Source organism: Ictidomys tridecemlineatus, chromosome 2 (genome assembly GCF_052094955.1).
Source record: "Ictidomys tridecemlineatus isolate mIctTri1 chromosome 2, mIctTri1.hap1, whole genome shotgun sequence".
Taxonomy (NCBI): domain Eukaryota; kingdom Metazoa; phylum Chordata; class Mammalia; order Rodentia; family Sciuridae; genus Ictidomys; species Ictidomys tridecemlineatus.
This window is the reverse complement of record NC_135478.1, coordinates 204,372,354-204,390,390: the sequence shown is the minus strand read 5'-3', so window position 1 is coordinate 204,390,390 and position 18,037 is coordinate 204,372,354. Positions and strand designations below refer to the sequence as shown.

Sequence of the window (18,037 nt, the reverse complement as noted above, 5' to 3'; positions counted from 1 at the left end):
TAAACATAAGGTATCAGATTCTGTTTGTGAAAATAGGACTTAGAAGAACAAGTCACATGCTTACTGGTAGGTAATGGTAGGATACAGGAAAAAGTCCTGAGAAGATGCCAATTGCTACATGATTAATTCTGAAATGCAATAGGTCAGATCATGAAAAATGGGGCAAGTCCCATCATAGAAAAACATCCTTAGTATAGATCCTCTTAGGTTAGGCCAGATTTGCCTGGCTGTGCTATAAATCTGAGTAACCTTATCAAACATAATTTTAGTTGTTTTGCTACTATGGAAGATGTCTCACTGGTACCTTTCTACTCACACTTGTCGTTTGCTTTGGGATATTTAAAGGCTCAAAGGAGCCCTGAGGATGTTGATGGGGATGGAGATGGGATGAGGATGTTGACAATTGATATTGATGATAATAATAATCATGTATTATTTGAATTTCTAAGTTTGCCTGAGCTACCCATTAAGGTACTCCAAATTAAAACATTCACTCTATTAAGTTTCAGATGTCCTTCTGGAAACCTCATTTACTACGCACACAAGCTTAAGCACATCCACATGTTGGTATCCTCTGTAGACTTGGCAGGCTCTGTATGTGGCAATGTGTTCATACTCTTAGGAAAAGGATGAAACTTCCAGACACAGGACTTGAAACCAGGAAAATTATTTCTTGTTTGATGTTATTTATTACCTGCCCTCTAGCCAATTATTCTATCTTAAACAATTTCATGACCTCAGGGAAATCCCTTAGTAAAATTATTAAATATTTCTATTTTGGTAACTTAATTAACAAATCAAATTAAAAATGAAAAGACCAAGAAAAATATAATTTATATTGCCCTTCTCCTAGATAACTCTTCTTTGTAACTTTGTCCTTTGTCCTCATAATGAGGGCTTCTGAGTAGGATGATCCAGATAACAAACTTCTTGTATGATGCCTTGGGAAAGAGAGGCAAACTTAGCCAAAGTAAAATATTTGGATCAGATTGATGGTAAATGGTGGCGGAAAACTGGTAATGGGTTGTATATAGGGCAATCAACTTCTGTTGATAGTTTCATTCAACCAGGATCCTCAGCAAGACTAGATATTGTATAGAGAAGCAAATATTCACTCTCTGTGTCTAAACTTGTAATAGGTGTTTAAGCCTAGGAACAATATACCTTGATATGGAGATTCTTGCAACATTTACAAATTTTTGTACTGTTGATTCTGAAAATATGAAGGTCCTTTTATAAGAGCTAGATAACACGGGACATTAGAAAATAATACCCTTAAAGAAATCATGTTGTTTTAATAAGTTTTATTTCCTGTTTAGAAAATATACTTTTTGTACAGAAGAGAACTAAATTCTACATTTATTTAATGTGCTTAGTATTAGAATTTTGAGGGTACTATTAGAATGGATAATCCATTAATAAGATTTAAAGGATTACCCCTATAGTTGCTTTCTGACTAGCTATTATGAATAAAAATAATTAGGTTAAAAACACAAAGAGAAACCAAAGAAGCTTTAAAGAAGAGAATGAAAGAAATAATGAGGAGATAACTTCAAAAATTAAAGCTTTACAGAGCATGGTTTCCAAATGCTAGAGAATAAGGGAAATGGGGCAGTCTTAGTTAAAGCACACAAGTTTTCAGATATAATTTCTGAGGATATAATGTGGAGACTGGTGACTATAGTTAATAATACTATATTGTTTACTTGAAATTTGCAAGAATAGTGGATCCTAAGTGTCCTAACTCCCCTACATCTATACCACTGTAATTGTACCTAATAATAGATGTCAATTAATTTCATTGTGGTAAGAAAATTAGGATTTTCCAAAATAATAAAAATAAATTTGATTTACAACAAAGAAAATTAAAGTTTATAAATCAACAAATCAAAAAAATTAAAGCATGAGATTATAATAGATTATAATAGATTAACAGTGAGGATAAAACATGAAAATTTGTCAAAAATCTATAATCATACATGCAAATTGGATTCTTAAATGAAAACAAAAATTAAGGACCAGAATTTAAGAACAAAGCATAACAAAAAAATAAAATAAAGAGGTTTAAAATATTTAAAAGCATGTAAGAGGAAGAAGCTTGCACTTTAGAGAGATAAATGGTAAAATAAAACAGCCATCAGGAAAGAACATTTAGATTAACATATATCAAAGCAAGAAGATGCACAAAACATTGCCAGGATAATAAAAAAATATTATTAAGCAAAGTATGTATTTACAATAAAAAATAGAAGCATTAAAATATCTGTATCATAATGGAATCTCAGAAAGAAAAATGATAATGCACATTTTGTGAGCTCATTTCTGCCCAGTAGAGTACCAATAACATCACATTGCCCTAAATTCTTGGAGGAAGTGCCTTAATTCAGAAGCATAATTCTTAAACCAAAGTGTGGCTGAAAAATATGGAAAAGAGTCTGTGGGACCAAGACAAAGTTCAGGACTGCAGCTATTTCTGAACCTTATGCTTCTGATACTAGTGTTGAGAGTCCAATCTGATCTGAGTCCCATTTCATGGTGTGGAAGTCTGAACACCTGAGAAACACCAAAGCAAGCAGAGAAAATAAGTTTTATTTAAAGGACAGAACAGAGACAGATTTCCCCTGGGGGGGAAAGAAGGGGATCCAGAGCTGGCATCTGGGGTGTGTGTGGGGGTGTCCTGTCCCTTTCATCCTTTCTCTCATGTCCCCTCTTTCCCTTATCTTGTTTATGTGAACAAAAGCTGGTAAAGAAGCCTTCCCCAAGTGCCCCTTCCAGCCCTTTTGGGAGGAAGGGAACCACCCAGGAGGTACTTCATTAACAACTCCTAGTTGGGAGAAACAGTTCCCTGGAGACAGGTAACCCTGGCAACAGGTGAGGAAGAGGGAAAGTGTCCTGAAGGTATTAGCATTTTATTTCTTTTCCTTTGGAACCATTCCCCATCTTCCCATTCTGACCTGATCATCTACCTACACTAGCTGCTGGTCCTTTTTGTTCACTTCACTTCTATCCCCAGGCTACAGGTATTTCAAAATATCAGCAACACTACAGTAAAACTCTGAGTTTTCCACTTTTCTTCATGCTGGAAAAAAAGATTCAATACCCCATACAGTGTCTTAGAATGTTCCTCCAAATTCTTCATATGAGGTATGCCTAAAATCACCTTTCTAAAGATCATGAAGAGATTCAACAAACGGAGAATATTGTAATGAGTAAGAAGATAGTTTTCATTGGGAAACAGTTGCTATAAGAAACAGAGATCAGTCATAGAAACTTTCTAAATTTAATTTTCTACAAGATTCAGGGGAACAATTCAACTCTAAAGCTATAGTCATTAATTCGTGAGAAGAGACAAAGTCTGAAATCATTGAAAACTAAATGATGACTAAAATTATTGCTTGTAAGTTAAAATTCATATGGACATAATAACAACAGATTGTAATATTTTAAGAAACAGAGTCAGTTAAATTAAAATTAAATATGAGAAATTCTCCCTGAATGAGAGCAAAAGACTAAGGCAGAAAAATATCAAAATAACGTGATTCTGCAATCTGCATTTGGGGTGAAATTGGGAGTTCATAACCCACTTCAATCTAATGTATGAAATATGATATGTCAAGAGCTTTGTAATGTTGTGAACAACCAATAAAAAAAAAACGAACCATAAGACCTAAAGGATATATTCAGGAAAGTCAATAATTTTACCAAAATCTCTAGTACAAGAAATAAGGACAAGAATAAAACAATATCCAGAGACACCACAGAATGAAGTTAAACTGAAAGTAATCAAGGAATAATAGTAAAAATTAACCAAACAAATCAACATATAGCTATTACTAAAAAACCTGAAGAATATATATCATATGTTAAGCAACTATAATAAATATATTTTATACAAATAAAAAATAAAAATTATAAAATCATACTAATGAATAGCTGATACATTATAAAATTAATGGCTAATTAAAAATGCATTTAATATTACGATATAAAGACAATGAAGCAAAGTATATTAAATTTAGTAGACAAAAGGAATGTGACTATACATGTCTATGCTGATTGACCAAATAGTCATAGGTGAAGCCAACAACAAAGAATTTTGCAGAGAAGGACTCAGCACTAATATAATGTAGTATCATAATAACATAAGTGTTGCATGTTATTTTAATACTTTATATTCTAGAAACAAATAACTAGATAAAAATCCAAAATATATAAAAACAACCATAGGTGTTTCTGACAGGTAGCAGCTAGACATGAGCAGTAGGAATATGAAGTCAAGAGGATAATGTGTTGCCATCCCCCATATTACATGCTTTTTTGATTTTAAACATTGATTTTACTTTTAGTTGTAGCTGTACACAATACCTTTATTTACACATGGTGCTGAGGATCGAACCCAGGGCCTCAAATGTGCTAGGCCAGTAGTCAACCACTGAGCCCCAGCCCCAGCCCACATGCTTTGTTAATAAAAAGCAATTTACCTAGGGCCACTCTGGCTAAGTCAATAGGATATCTAAAAATCTTTAGCAAATAACCTGGAGACCTATTGTAAGGGCCAGCCTACCAATGAGAACACATGGAAGTGGGATAGTTTATGATTTTTATGCAAATCAAAGACTCCAAGACTCAGAAAAACAAGATAATTAAAAGCAGAGATAACTGACTATAGAATCTGTTGAAAAGTTCCAATTAGAACCCCTGTCAGAGAAGGCTAAGGTGATCCACAGTTGCCTTTCAGTCTCCAGCATGTCATTAATGGTAAAATCCTCCTTATCCCCATGGGTTCCCCATTCAGGTTTGTATGGGTAAGATCATGTGCATTAGGGACTTAAAAATCTGATTGAAACAAAACAAAAAAATATCTGTGATGGAATCCTAGTCTCAGTCAAAACATGAGCGGTGGTACTTAGGCTGGACTCTCTAGAAACTTCCTTAGGACCCCAAACAGAACTGGGAAACAAAGGTGTGCACATCATTTTCCTATCTGGGAGGATCCACTTTCTCCCATGAGATTGCCATTTTTCCCCTTCTCCTTTTCCTTGTAATAAACTTTTCTGTATTTTCCACTAAGTCTTCTTGTATGTTGCCTGAAATTATGCAAAAGCCCAAGAGCAAAGAGCACACCACAATCTCCAGTAACATTTCCAAGCACGTGAAAAAAGATAAAGGAAAAGAAATTCACATCAAAGTAAACAATGAGTTAAATGATGTGATTCACAACTCCCCCTACCCCCATAAAGCCTTTCTTGAAGCTGCATGTTTATAAGTAGAACATTAAAGGGAGAAATCATTTTAATCTAACATATTGGCATTTCTGTTCTTCTCTTCGAATTACTAATGAAGTTCAGTAGAATGCATAATCTTTTAAAACCTTTATAAGACAAATCATATACATGCGCAGATGATAAAAAATGTATTGGTCAGTTAGAAGCAAAAGAAATATTTCAAAATCATTGTTAATATCGAGACAACTTGTAAGTACCCATTACTTTCTTATGTCTTTATTATGATCAGTCAAAGATGTGATAAATCATAAAGAAAGAACTAACTACCTTGTTTTGAAATTAAATAAGCACAAGGCAATTTTAGAACTATAACAAAAGGCTAGAACTTATATATAAAGCAAATTTAAGAAATTTTTTAAAGTTGTAGATGAACACAATACCTTTCTTTAAATTTATTTTTATGTGGTGTTGAGGGTCGAACCGAGTGCCTCACACATGTTAGGCAAGCACTCTACCACTGAGCTACAACCCCAGCCCAAGAGCTATTTTAATACTTTCAAAGTTGTCTTAATTCTATTGAATTTCTTAATGTGAATACATTTATTGGAAAATTCTTATGAAATATGTTAAATCTGCATTCCAAAGAGTCAGTCAATTCTAGAAGATGTATAGTAATTTGGAAACACAACACTTTATTTTCTTTTGCAGTGCTAGTATAAAATATTCACTTGCTATTGCCTTTTACTAATTTTAAAATACTACACTTAAATAAAACAATTTAGAAATAGCCCCTATAGAACTCTTATACTGACTGTACAAGCATGATAAATGGTTAGATGTAGTTAGCTCATAAGTGGTGGAATCATTCATCATAGAAACACCATGAAATGTTCACATGTGGCTACAATTCCAAATCTAATGTCTTAATCATTTAAATATTTATTGTATTTACAGTGTTTCTGGAAGTGGACCAGCATTCAAAGCCCCCAGGATGACCATAGAAAAGCAACTCCAGCAGGGAATTTTCCCAGTTAAGAATGGGAGAAAAGTATCATGCATGAAGAGTACACTTCTCCTTAAGGGAAAGAATCTCCCCAGAAGCAACTCTGATAAACAGCGGTTTCCCATGCCAAATCGACACCAATTACAACCGGACAGACGTTGTTTGTTTGGAAATCGGATACCACAGACATCTTCAGATCTCAGCAATACAAATCACAGAACAGGAGTATCATTTTCTTTTTCAAAAAAGGTGCATCTAAAATTAGAATCTTCCGCATCAGTTTTCAGTGAGAATACAGAAGAAAGCCATGATAGTAACAAGTCACCCACCTATAAAGCAAAACAAACAGTGGAGAAATGCAAGTGCTGTAGGCTTGCAAAAGAGGATACACACCCCTCTAAGGAAAAAGAAGCACACATCTCACCAAGCCATCTGGAGAGTGTTTTACACAACACCTTCTCCCTGAGCTCTAAAATTTTGCAAGAGAAAAATGACTCCATTGATGAGACAATGGAAAATTCAATTGGCATTCAGGCTTCTTTCTCTAAATCTAACTTCAGTCTTTCAGATGTAGATTTTCCTCCTTCCAGTAAAGAGAAAGGAACTAGAAATACATTGAAGAACACTTCTGAAAACTGCATTAATTACCCCTGCCAAGCACATGCTTCCTCCAACCCACCAAACATGTACAAGCACAGTGATGCCAAGGTATTCAAATGTCTGGATAAGTTTTCATCACCAGAGTCAAGTGAACAAAAGAGTAAACTGTGTTTGAATCCCAATTCCAGAATGCAGAACCGAGACAAATCTTCAGAAGAAACAGAAAGAGTTAGCAAAGATATGCAAAGACTTCTGAAAGAGGGGTATCCCCATGATATGACATCCAAACCACTGCCTTTCCTCCATGTGCAAAGCAAAGATGGCCACACCACTCTCCAGTGGCCTGTGGAACTTCTGCTCTTTACAAAAACAGAGCCCTGTATCTCTTATGGTTGCAACCCATTATATTTTGATTTTAAACTTTCTCGGAACATGAAAGATGGCCATAATACAGAGGATTTAAAAACAAAATTGGGCAAGGAATCCTTGGAAATGAAGACAAAAATAGAGAGCCACATCTCAGGTTTAATCAAAGACCAACAAAAATTGATCCTAGAAGAGAATCAGTCTCTGAAACCAAAGATGATGATAGCTAATCCAGATTGGGAAAATTTCCGGAGAAAATATAATTTGGGCTATGATGATTCTGAGCCAAATAACAGTGATCATAATCTTAGTGCAAGTAATTTGAAATTGAAAAGTTCTGAAGTGCCTGCTTACCTTGATACACCTCTAAAGGACTGTGTAGGAAACAACAACAATAATAATAACAGTGATAATGAACTTGAGGAATCTTCAAGGACCCATTGGCAAAGTTGTGGAAGAGTAGTTCTTAATGATGCAAATGAGGGTCTATCCTGTCCGCCTTACATCTCTAGGACCAAAAAGCATAAACTGATTCACTGTGATCCTCATTCAGAATTTGAAGATGAAAACCAATTCACCTGGAATTCTAGTCCTTATATAGTAGGGGGTCACAGCGACTATGGGAAAGACGTCAGTATGATTTTGAATGGCAACAATATCAACACAGCCAGCAGTGCTTCTGGATGTGGAAACCAAAGTTATAAGAGATGTTCTCCAAAGTCATCTCTGAGTGGACAGTCTAGCCCTTTGGACACATCCCTTAGCAGCATGCCCAGCTTGAGAAGCATTTGTTCAAGTCATGGGCCCAATGGTAACAGCAGTAGTAATTTGCTCTACTTTTGTAAAAGAGAAGACAGCTCAGTTGAAAGGCACAAACAGAAACACAAAAGGCACAATTGCCTCTACTGGTCTGGTGAAATAACAAAGAGCAACTTCCTGCAGTCAGAAACACAGAGAGACAGGAACTGTAAATTGTGGGAGTCATTTAAGAATAAAAAATACTCCAAGCATAGACATTGTCACTGCCGAGAAAGGTATAAATGGGGTAAAAATCAACAATTTTCAGGGCCAAAATCCACAAGAATCATTCATTGTGAGTCTGGCTCACAGGTTGCCTGTGCTGAAGACAGTGAAAACCCAACTAATTGCCAGGGACTGCAGCACAATAGATTTGGATCTTACTCAAGAGAGAGAATTTGTTGCTTAAATAAAAACAAGAGGAGTCAAGAGTCTTTGGACAGCCCTCACATTTGTGATCTGGGAAAAGTGAAGCGTGGCCAGTGTGACTCGGGGACTGTCAGCTGCCTTCTAAGAAACTGTTCCAGTGGCCCTTCAGAAACCACTGAGTTGAACATTAGAGAAGCAGAAAGGAGCCCCCTGACAGCCAAAAGCCTTTTAGAAAGAGTACAGACCAAGAGGTTTCAGGAACAATCAACAAACCTTGAAGTTTCTTCAAACAGCTATAAAAATGAATCACAGACTCATTCAGAAATCCAGTGCACATTTCAACTCGTGTCACCCGGCAGTAACAGACCAACATCGCCTTTGTCGGAAAAAAGACAATACACGAGAAAAAGAAGAAATGAAGAAGGCAATGCAGTACAAAGGACTAGCGAGAAAGACAAAGTCAAAGGTTCACAGACAAATAATTTTACTGTTTTCGCAGACACTGATTGTGATAACCATCTAACTCGAGGTATAATTCATGTGGTAGCAGATTCTCAGTCACCAAACACAAAGAAGAACCCCACAACAAAAGAACAATCAAACTCTTTAATTAGTGAAGTCCAACCTTTTATTCCAAACTGTGACCCGGTACCAAATGATTTCCCTGGTGCTTTTCTGTCTAATAGATATACTGGTATAACTGATTCAATGGAGACCAAAGAGGACCAAATAAATCTAGACGTACAGGATGTAAGCATGCATATGAATCATGTAGAGGGGAACATAAACACTTACTATGACAGAACTATGCAGAAACATGACAGAGTGGAAGATGAATTAGAAGAGTGTCATAAATCTCTCTCTCCCCCTTTAATTCAACAGCCCATTACATTTTCTCCTGATGAAATAGATAAATATAAGCTTCTACAGCTGCAAGCCCAGCAGCATATGCAGAAACAGCTCCTGTCAAAGCATCTTCGAGTTTTGCCTGCTCCTGGGCCCAATGCCTTCTCTCCGGCCTCGGCTGTACAGACGGTTCCAGTCCACCAGCATGCTTCCATCACCACCATCCACCACACGTTCCTGCAGCATTTCGCTGTTTCTGCATCCATAAGTTCCCACAGCAGTCACCTCCCTATAGCTCATCTGCATCCTCTTTCACAGCCACACTTTACTCCTATCTCATTCTCAACTCTGGCTCCAACCATTATCCCCACACACCCCACTTTCTTAGCAGGTCACCCCCTGCATTTAGTCACAGCTGCCCCCTTTCACCCATCTCACATAGCACTTCAGCCCCTGCCCCCTGCAGCATTTATCCCCACATTGTTTGGCCCCCACTTAAATCCAGCCACAGCTTCAATCATCCACTTGAATCCTTTGATCCAACCAGTGATCCAAGGTCAAGATCTTTGCCATCATTCTTGCTCCAGCTAGATGCAACAGTTAAAGGAAGGGAAAGAGGCCTTAAATATGTCAGCACACTTGAACTAATAGGTATTAATGCTTCTTTTGTGGAGAAATAAAATGAATTGTCACTACCTAGAAAATGATATATTTAAAGTGTTCTGATTATTATAAGATTTAAACTATTGGTGCCAATTCAAAATGTGACATATATATATACGATATATATATAATATATATATACACACACATATGTATATATAAAGAGACTGAATTATCAATATTAAAACAGGAGCATTTTAAGAATTTCTTTTAATTGAAAAAAATAATAGGGCAAATTTAAAATAATTTTATGAAAATGTACCAGGAAAGTGGTAAAGAATTGTTTTGAATTTTTTTTCTCATATAATGTTATAAAATGATATGCAAAAACATCAGGCAGCCCACTAATATGACAAAGAAAAATAGAAAAAAAAATACATAGAGTGAATGATTGAATGAATGTGCATTTAGTTTTATTTGTTATATAATAAAAAGCCAGCCAGTGAAATGTATCAGTTATTAAAAATATTTGCTTTAATTATTGGCTAAGCTATCAATCAATATTTTCAAAGGAAATAAGAAATGCAAAGAATTTTTCTGATTGATGCAGGTTGAAAATTATTCTTCAATGAAAAATTATCTTTGCACCAATTTTAGTGTCAATTTTCTGTGAAATATCAGTTAGCTTTATTTCATATTAAATTATTTCAAGATAATTTTGCAATTGTATCAATAATATCTAAAATTAAGAACATTTAATTTTTTAAATATTTTTAGTTGTTGATTTATTTTATTTTATTCATTTAATTATATGCAGTGCTGAGGATTGAACCTAGTGCCTCACACATGCTAGACAAGTGCTCCATGAATAAGCCACAACTCCAGCCCCAATATTTAAGTTTTTATAAGAAAACATATACAAACTATAAATTGCATTTGGTAATCAAAATAAAGTATACTCAAAGTAATATTTAGAAGATATTGATCAATCTTTCAAATGTTACAGGACTAAAATGTTAAGTTTTATTTATTCTTTTATTCCAAAACCATAAGCTAATACATGCATAAATGTAGAAGTAAACCATTTGAAAATGTCATTGAGAAAATCTCATGAAGTACTTGATATTTTATTTAATTGTATTAGATATTCATAAAACAAATGAATGATGGTCAATCAAACCATTATCCATGTAATTTGACAAATGACTTCAAACATTCATTCAAAATGTTTTCTGCCCATAGAATTTACATTTCTCACCTCTGTATTTGGGGCTTGTCATCTAGTTAGTTTTATTAGTTTCTATTCTCAAAATAGTAAAATAAAAAGTTATGACTGTACTTTTTCCATAAGCATGTGTTTCAGAAAAAATCAAACTCAACAGAAAAGGAGATGCTTGGTCACTGGATGCTGTGTTTGTATGGATGCTATCTCCTCCTTCACTATAAGAGGAAAGGGGTGTCCCCTTTCAGGCGGGGCTTTGGGGGAAGAGAGATGTGTTTGCTGATAGCATGCTATGTTTCATGTGGTCTACATACTCTCATTTAAATTTGACCACTGTATTTTTAGATCATTATTATCATTTCTTATTACCAATAAGGAAAATAAAGTTCAAAGGTTAAATATGTAATACTTGGCAAACAGTGGTATGGGATATTTTTGATGGAGCAGACATAGATAGAAGAAAGAATGAAAAGAGATAAAGTGAATTTGAAAAAAAATACAGTTTCCAAGATAACATTAGAAACTGGCAAGGTGAGAGTTTTGATTGAGATATAGCAGTGACAAAGCTGAGCTTATTTAAAAGAAATGGACAAAATGAAAACAAACAAACAAACAGTCACAGACCACTGATGAACATTGGGTAAATCAGAAAAGTAAAATAAATGGTATACTTATATAAATAGATGATCCCCATCAGATAAAAAATAATAATGTGGATAATTATTTCCCAAAGCCAATAGCAAAGCTGATACAAAACCAAGATAGAGTAAGTATGGGAATTTTCTAGAAGTTGTAATATGGAAAAGACAAAGCACCTGATTAATTTTGATAATTGTTTCGGGGACAGTTTAATCTCATAGAAGATTAAAACAGAACCTGTCTCTACTAGACACTTAGTTTTGATTAGCCAAGATAAATTGATATGAATTTATGGCTTGGAAATTACTAATTCATCTTATACTAACAGTGATGAAATTGCTCCTTAGATCTTCCATCTTGGACTATAGAAACAGACTTCTCCATTTAAATAAAAGGTAACTTGTACTGCAGAATGAAAAACTATAAAGTTGTGATGTCACATCAGGAATGGTACTATTATAAAACTGACTTTCACCAAGTTGGTGAAGCTCAAACACTAGATTTTATTTTTAAATTTGCCTTAAGGGGAAAAAATAAAACCAAGGATTCTAAATATATATGTATTGAATTCTAAAATAGATTCCTTTTTCCTAAAATTTCCACTGTGATGGAATACATTGACAGTATTTACACTATTTACATTTACACTATTATTTATACTATTATTTGATAGTTGATTTAGACATTGAAATTCTTTTTCTGTCTCTTGAGTGATTCTTAGGGAACAGTTCTCCTTATGATATTACTCTTTCATATTTACTTTATGGAGGAAAGTTTTTGTATTTGTCAAACTAATATATGCTCAGTTTAAAACTGAAAGAATCTGAAGAAAGGCTATAAAAACATTAATCCACCATGCAACTGCCTCAGTGTGTTTAGATATGGTTGATCAACTAAATGCTTTGCATGAAGAACTGAAAACTTGGGAAAGTTCAACGTCTTAATCATTCTCTGTCAAAAGTAGCAAGAAAAAACACAAGGGAGCTATAAAAACTGTATTTTAAAATCCTCTTTAAGTTCACCTTTATAAATGTTATACATAAAATAAAATATAGGAAAGATTAGAATATAGAAGATGATTTAGAAAGTTCCTGATTCCCAGGGCTTTTTTCTTAGATAGACATTTCACAGAATAATCCCCTAAAATTTCTTTTCCACTTACAGAAAGTGAATATGTTGGTCACTCGTTCTTCAGTCTCTTCCAGGACTCAATGGAATCCCTTTGTTATCACTAAATAGAAATATACTGAAAGAAACTAATCCTAGGAAACTTCGTTATTAAATGGAATATTTAATCAATCTAATTACTCAGGATCATATTGCTGGATCTATCTCCTTAGTACATGAAATTCTCATTTACTCACACAGCTTCCAAAGGGGGCAGCAACACAGTTTTCTGAATTTCATTATAATACTCTGAAGCTGCTCCAGAAACATCATGCCTCTCCAGAATCTGAAACAGTAAGTGGAGACACAGAGGTGGCTCTGCTCTATTCCACCATTCCACATGCTCATGAAGGGTATGTTCAGATGCCCTTCCCCAGAATGTGTTCATAATTAACTGACTCCCTATTGGTGAAATAGCAATGCTGATCATCTCAAACCATGGCAAATTTCTCAATCTTTTCTTAAAAATTCCCCACAAATATTTAGAAAAAAAAATGTTAAACATTCTGGAGAAAAATGTGTAAAGATCAGATCCAGCTTTCTAAAAAAAAAAAAAAAAAACCCACAATTTAAAGGACTCAAATATCACACATCAGTGTATGTAGGTAATATACTTGGGCACAAAATTGACCAAGTGCTTATCTCGAGCCCAGTACAGCTCATGAAAGGGTTTAATTCTGATTTCTTAAATTAGATGAACTCTTGAAGAGAAATGTGCTCTTATTGGCAGATAGAAACATTATTAAAAAAGCAAGTGGGTGACCAATTCCATGCAATAGTCAGGAAAACACATGATTGCCCTTTGTGTTCCAGACTGAAACCACTTCAATAAGATGAGTTTCCAGCTAAAATATGAGTTTTCCTGCCAATAAGCCTGGGTCTAGAGGATTTTCAAAGGTTATCACTTCATTCCAGCAAAAATATTATCCACTTATTCTATTAGGTAGACATTTGAAGGCGATTGTTGTATTTCTTGGGATTAAGCTGTATTAAAATGGAAGCAATGGCTCAATGGTTAGGTTTCAAATAAGCCAATATTACAAAGATAAGCTAAAAGGTCTTTTTCATTCTTTGCAGCCTTGTATGTGAAGGAAAGCTCCCAATCCACTTTCTTAATTCCTTTCTCAAAAGTCAGTTCCTCTTTTGCAATCCATCATTTTTCTTAAATAACAAGAGCAAGAATATCTTGTCAGAAGCATAAAAATAAATGAGGAAAATTAAAATTTGTATGAGTGCATACATGACTGTGTGTGTGTGTGTGTGTGTGTGTGTGTGTTCTTAATAAACACGCTCTTTAATCTTCATTTGTAGACCTTGATCTTTGTTCAAAATAGTTGTTTGGAGGTGGATTTCAAAACACATTCACGTATTAAAACAATTAACTTCAAGAAAAGGTTTCTCATCCACTATTCAAAATTCTCAGTTCCTTCAATATGTGAGAAATTATAAAATAGTTGGTAATGTAAATTGGTTGTGTGATTGTTTACAGCAAATTCCCACCATATTGATTCTATTTAATGTATTTCACATAAACTGGGTGATAGTATGGCAATATGATGCATAACCAATAATTTTATTTTGTATCCTCTGCTCAAAGCATTTTTTATTATACTGTGGCTAAGTAAATTGCACTATTGTACATGCAAATCAGCTTTTTTAGGTTATTCAACAAGTTACTTGGACTGTGTAGTTCAATGCAATAATTATTTTTTTCAATAAAAAGCTTAATGGCATTTAGGAGTGCTAGTCATGTATTTATAACAAAAAAGCATACCAAAATGTAAGAATAAAATCAAGTACAAAATGGTGTGGAAATATTCTGTATTTTACACTGCTGAATTAAAATGCATTCAACATTTTGTTTATTACTGTATATATTTATAGTATATATTTAAAGGCTGGGATTTCTTAGACTATTTCTTAAAATTTCAGTGTTATAAAGATGTTTCCTCAAACTGAAAATAAATATAACTTTCAAAATTCTACAGATCCATTCTTTATTGAAATCTAATGTACATACATTAAGTGAAGTCCTGTTCCTTTTTGTTTTATAAGAAAACTGTGATTTAACACTTCCTAATGCTTTAGCAAAATTCCACAAATAGTTTTCAGGATGTATTCTCTGATAATATAATATAAACACTGTGGCTTTCAATAAATTTATAAGAGTTTTAATGTAAACTCTGAAAATACTTTAGCTACAATCCTAATAAGCTGTTATTCTCAGAAGGACACAACTCTCTTAGAAATCTCTTCAATCAAGCATGACCAATGGCTGGGGGAAATGAGTTGAGATTCTACATAACTATTACCTCTCTCAGTTTGCTTTGTTCCCCTATCACCATAGGTAACTACAAGAGGCCTCGTCTGCTGGATTGTGGTATGGTTATCTGTGCAAAATCTTAGACCAGTTCTTCCTAGAAATGATCACTGGCTACTATAGTCCTTGAATCACCTTTATCCTACTCTATACTTAACCCTCCAGTAAGATTTAATCAAATGGAAAATTCCTTGCTTCTGTGTTTCCATTGGATGTGCTCTGCATGAACAGAACATGTCCTCTGCAATGCACTCTACCCCATGGTGGAGTCCAAGCTTTCAGTGGAGAAAAGTTTCAGATGCCAGACATACATCTTCTTATATTGACCCTAGATTCTCTACTGCTATGTTAAACCATTTAGTGGAATCTTGCTGAATAATCAAAAAATATTTTTTACACACACATGCATACCCACACACATAATTGTGTACATATCCATATACACACATTTGATTATTGGTTCTGTCAGAGATTCTCTTTTCTTAATTAAATAAATTGTCACCATTTATTGAATGCCTGCTCTGAGCCAAACACTGTTCAATTGTATCCTTCTAATTAGCTATATCCCTGGATTTCCTCCTAATAGGAAAACAAGGTTCTCTTGAAAATTAAAGGAGATGACATTAATAAGAACATCAAGATGAAGAAGCAAATGGTGATACAGTCTCCATATTCAGGGCATACATCTTCATAAAATATGGGCCTTCATCCAGGTTTTAGCTTTGTTCACCATTGTATGATTTTTAGCTCATAATGGGAATTTTTGTCACATATACAAAATGAGAATCACATACCTTTTAATGTATTTTCTGATTGTATTAAGTAGAATTGAGTCAATGCCCAAATGGCAAGTTTTTAATGCTTTAAATTCTGAGAGGAAACCCAGTGGAACATTGTGAAGTTGCCCAGCAAAAAAATAAATGAAATCCACTCAGGAGACAAGCACACTCAGAGAATGCTGTGTATCTTAAAGAACAGCCAGGTGAACAACTCGTAAATCAAAAATTTCCTTTTTTTTTATAAACAATCTTTATATCCCATTTTATCAGAAAAATAGTTGTTCAAAGATATGATATTTAATTCTTTGGCCTGGAGGCAGTATGATAACTTCAGTGGAGGCAATAAACCCCAATGTCTCTTCATGGGATACTTTATTCATTATGAAAACATTTTAACCCACATTTTTTGCCATATATTATTCAAAGTATATAGGCAAATAGATTTTTTTCTATATCTGCAAAACTTCAAAAAGTAAAGAAAATAGATTCAGAATTAGATTATTAGGGAATAACTAGGGTGTGATTTTTCCCTCTTTAATTACTCAATCCTTAAATAATTTAATATTCATGAAAGCAGAGATAAAATGAATGTAACAAGAGAGGACTCTAGTCAACTTGGATATTTTACTCCATGTGGACATTTATCCTTATTTGTATTCACTAATATTGACCACCAAACTCAATTTAGGATAATGATCTTATCACAACAAAATTCCTTTAATTTACCTAATTATAATCTTAATATGAAAATACAAATGTATCCTATCAACTTTCATTATTTCCATTCAAAGACAATAGCACTTGTATGACTGAAGCCTCAGTATGGAAAACCAAGTACATAAAGTAATATTGAAGTTTGGCATAATTGAATTCCAGGAAATCAGTTCAAATGTATTGTATTTAAAGTGCTTGGAACACATGATGAATACAGGTATCACATGAAGAGCACTCTGGAATTTACCCAAAAAAGGGAAATTTCAGGACCCTGTCATACTCTATCTATTCTCAACAGCATTCTTCACTCATAGGGAGGCATGTTCTTTAAAGAGATATTGGGTCTATGGCTCTATCTTCTTTCTTTTTGCTTCCCAAACACCATAAAATGAATAGATTTATTCTGCTGTGGGCTTCTGTCATGATGTGTCACCTCACCACATAGTCTAAAGCAAAAGGGCTAAGTGACAAAGGACTAAAATCTCTGAAACTGTGAACCAAGATAAATATTTTTTCCTTTCAAGTATTTTATCTCAGTAATAGATTACTGACTAACAAACTTTACAAATTCATCTTCTCTCTAATGCACTACAATCTTACAGTTTCACATACAAAGTATTTGCCATGTAGAGTCTTTGCATTTGCTACTTGTTCAGGTTAGGGGGATCTTTCCTCAGGGGCCTTGATGATTCCTTCCCTTTTTTCATTTGGGTGTATTTTATAATGTCTCTTCCTCAGGTCTTTCTTAACCACTTAATCTAAAAAATATCTACTTTACTTTTTTTTTTTTTTTTTTGGTAGCGGTAGCAGGGATTGAACTCAGGGGCACTCTACCACTGAGCCACACCCCCAGCTCTATTTTGAATTTTATTTTATTTAGAGACAGTGTCTCACTGAGTTGTTTAGTGCCTTGCTGTTGCTGAGGCTGGCTTTGAACTTGTCATCCTCCTGTCTCAGCCTCCAGAACCTCTAGGATTACAGGCGTGCACCACCGTGGCAGCCGTATAAATACTTCATTATTTATACCATTAACCTTGAATTATTCCTTTAAGCAATTTCATAAGCTACTATTCTGTCATACATAATTATATTTATATTTGCAGTTGCACATTTTTAAATTCCATCTTTCTAGAAATAAACTTTACAAGAGGAAAGATTTTATGAAAGCAGATTTTTCTTTTTTCAATTCTATGTTTTAATTTTTTAGAGTCATACTTGGAATATAGGCAGCATCCTATAAATATCTGTTGAGTAAAATAATAGGCGCATTAGTTGAAGAAGATTCTCAACTTGTTGGTTGATTTGAGGAAATGTTACTTTGCTGAGCTCCAGTGGAAAGTTTGATGCAATTTATTAAGTATAGTTTGGGGATCAAAGTCTAATTTT

The 18,037-nt window shown here is 34.2% G+C and overlaps 1 protein-coding gene and 1 long non-coding RNA gene across 4 annotated transcripts in view; one reads left to right on the top strand and one right to left on the bottom strand.

Annotated features, from left to right (window-relative positions):
• Znf804b (zinc finger protein 804B) overlaps positions 1 to 14,821 on the top strand; it is a 493,759-nt gene extending 478,938 nt beyond the window's left edge. For all 3 annotated transcript variants that reach the window (XM_078040459.1, XM_078040457.1, XM_078040458.1), the window contains one exon: positions 6,180 to 14,821. In XM_078040459.1, the coding sequence (XP_077896585.1) occupies positions 6,180 to 9,798 (3,619 nt within the window). In that variant the 3' untranslated portion in view covers positions 9,799 to 14,821. The remainder of the gene's footprint in view (positions 1 to 6,179) is intronic.
• Positions 1 to 18,037, bottom strand: part of LOC144375448 (uncharacterized) — a 487,430-nt gene that overhangs the window by 8,665 nt on the left and 460,728 nt on the right. The window lies entirely within an intron of this gene.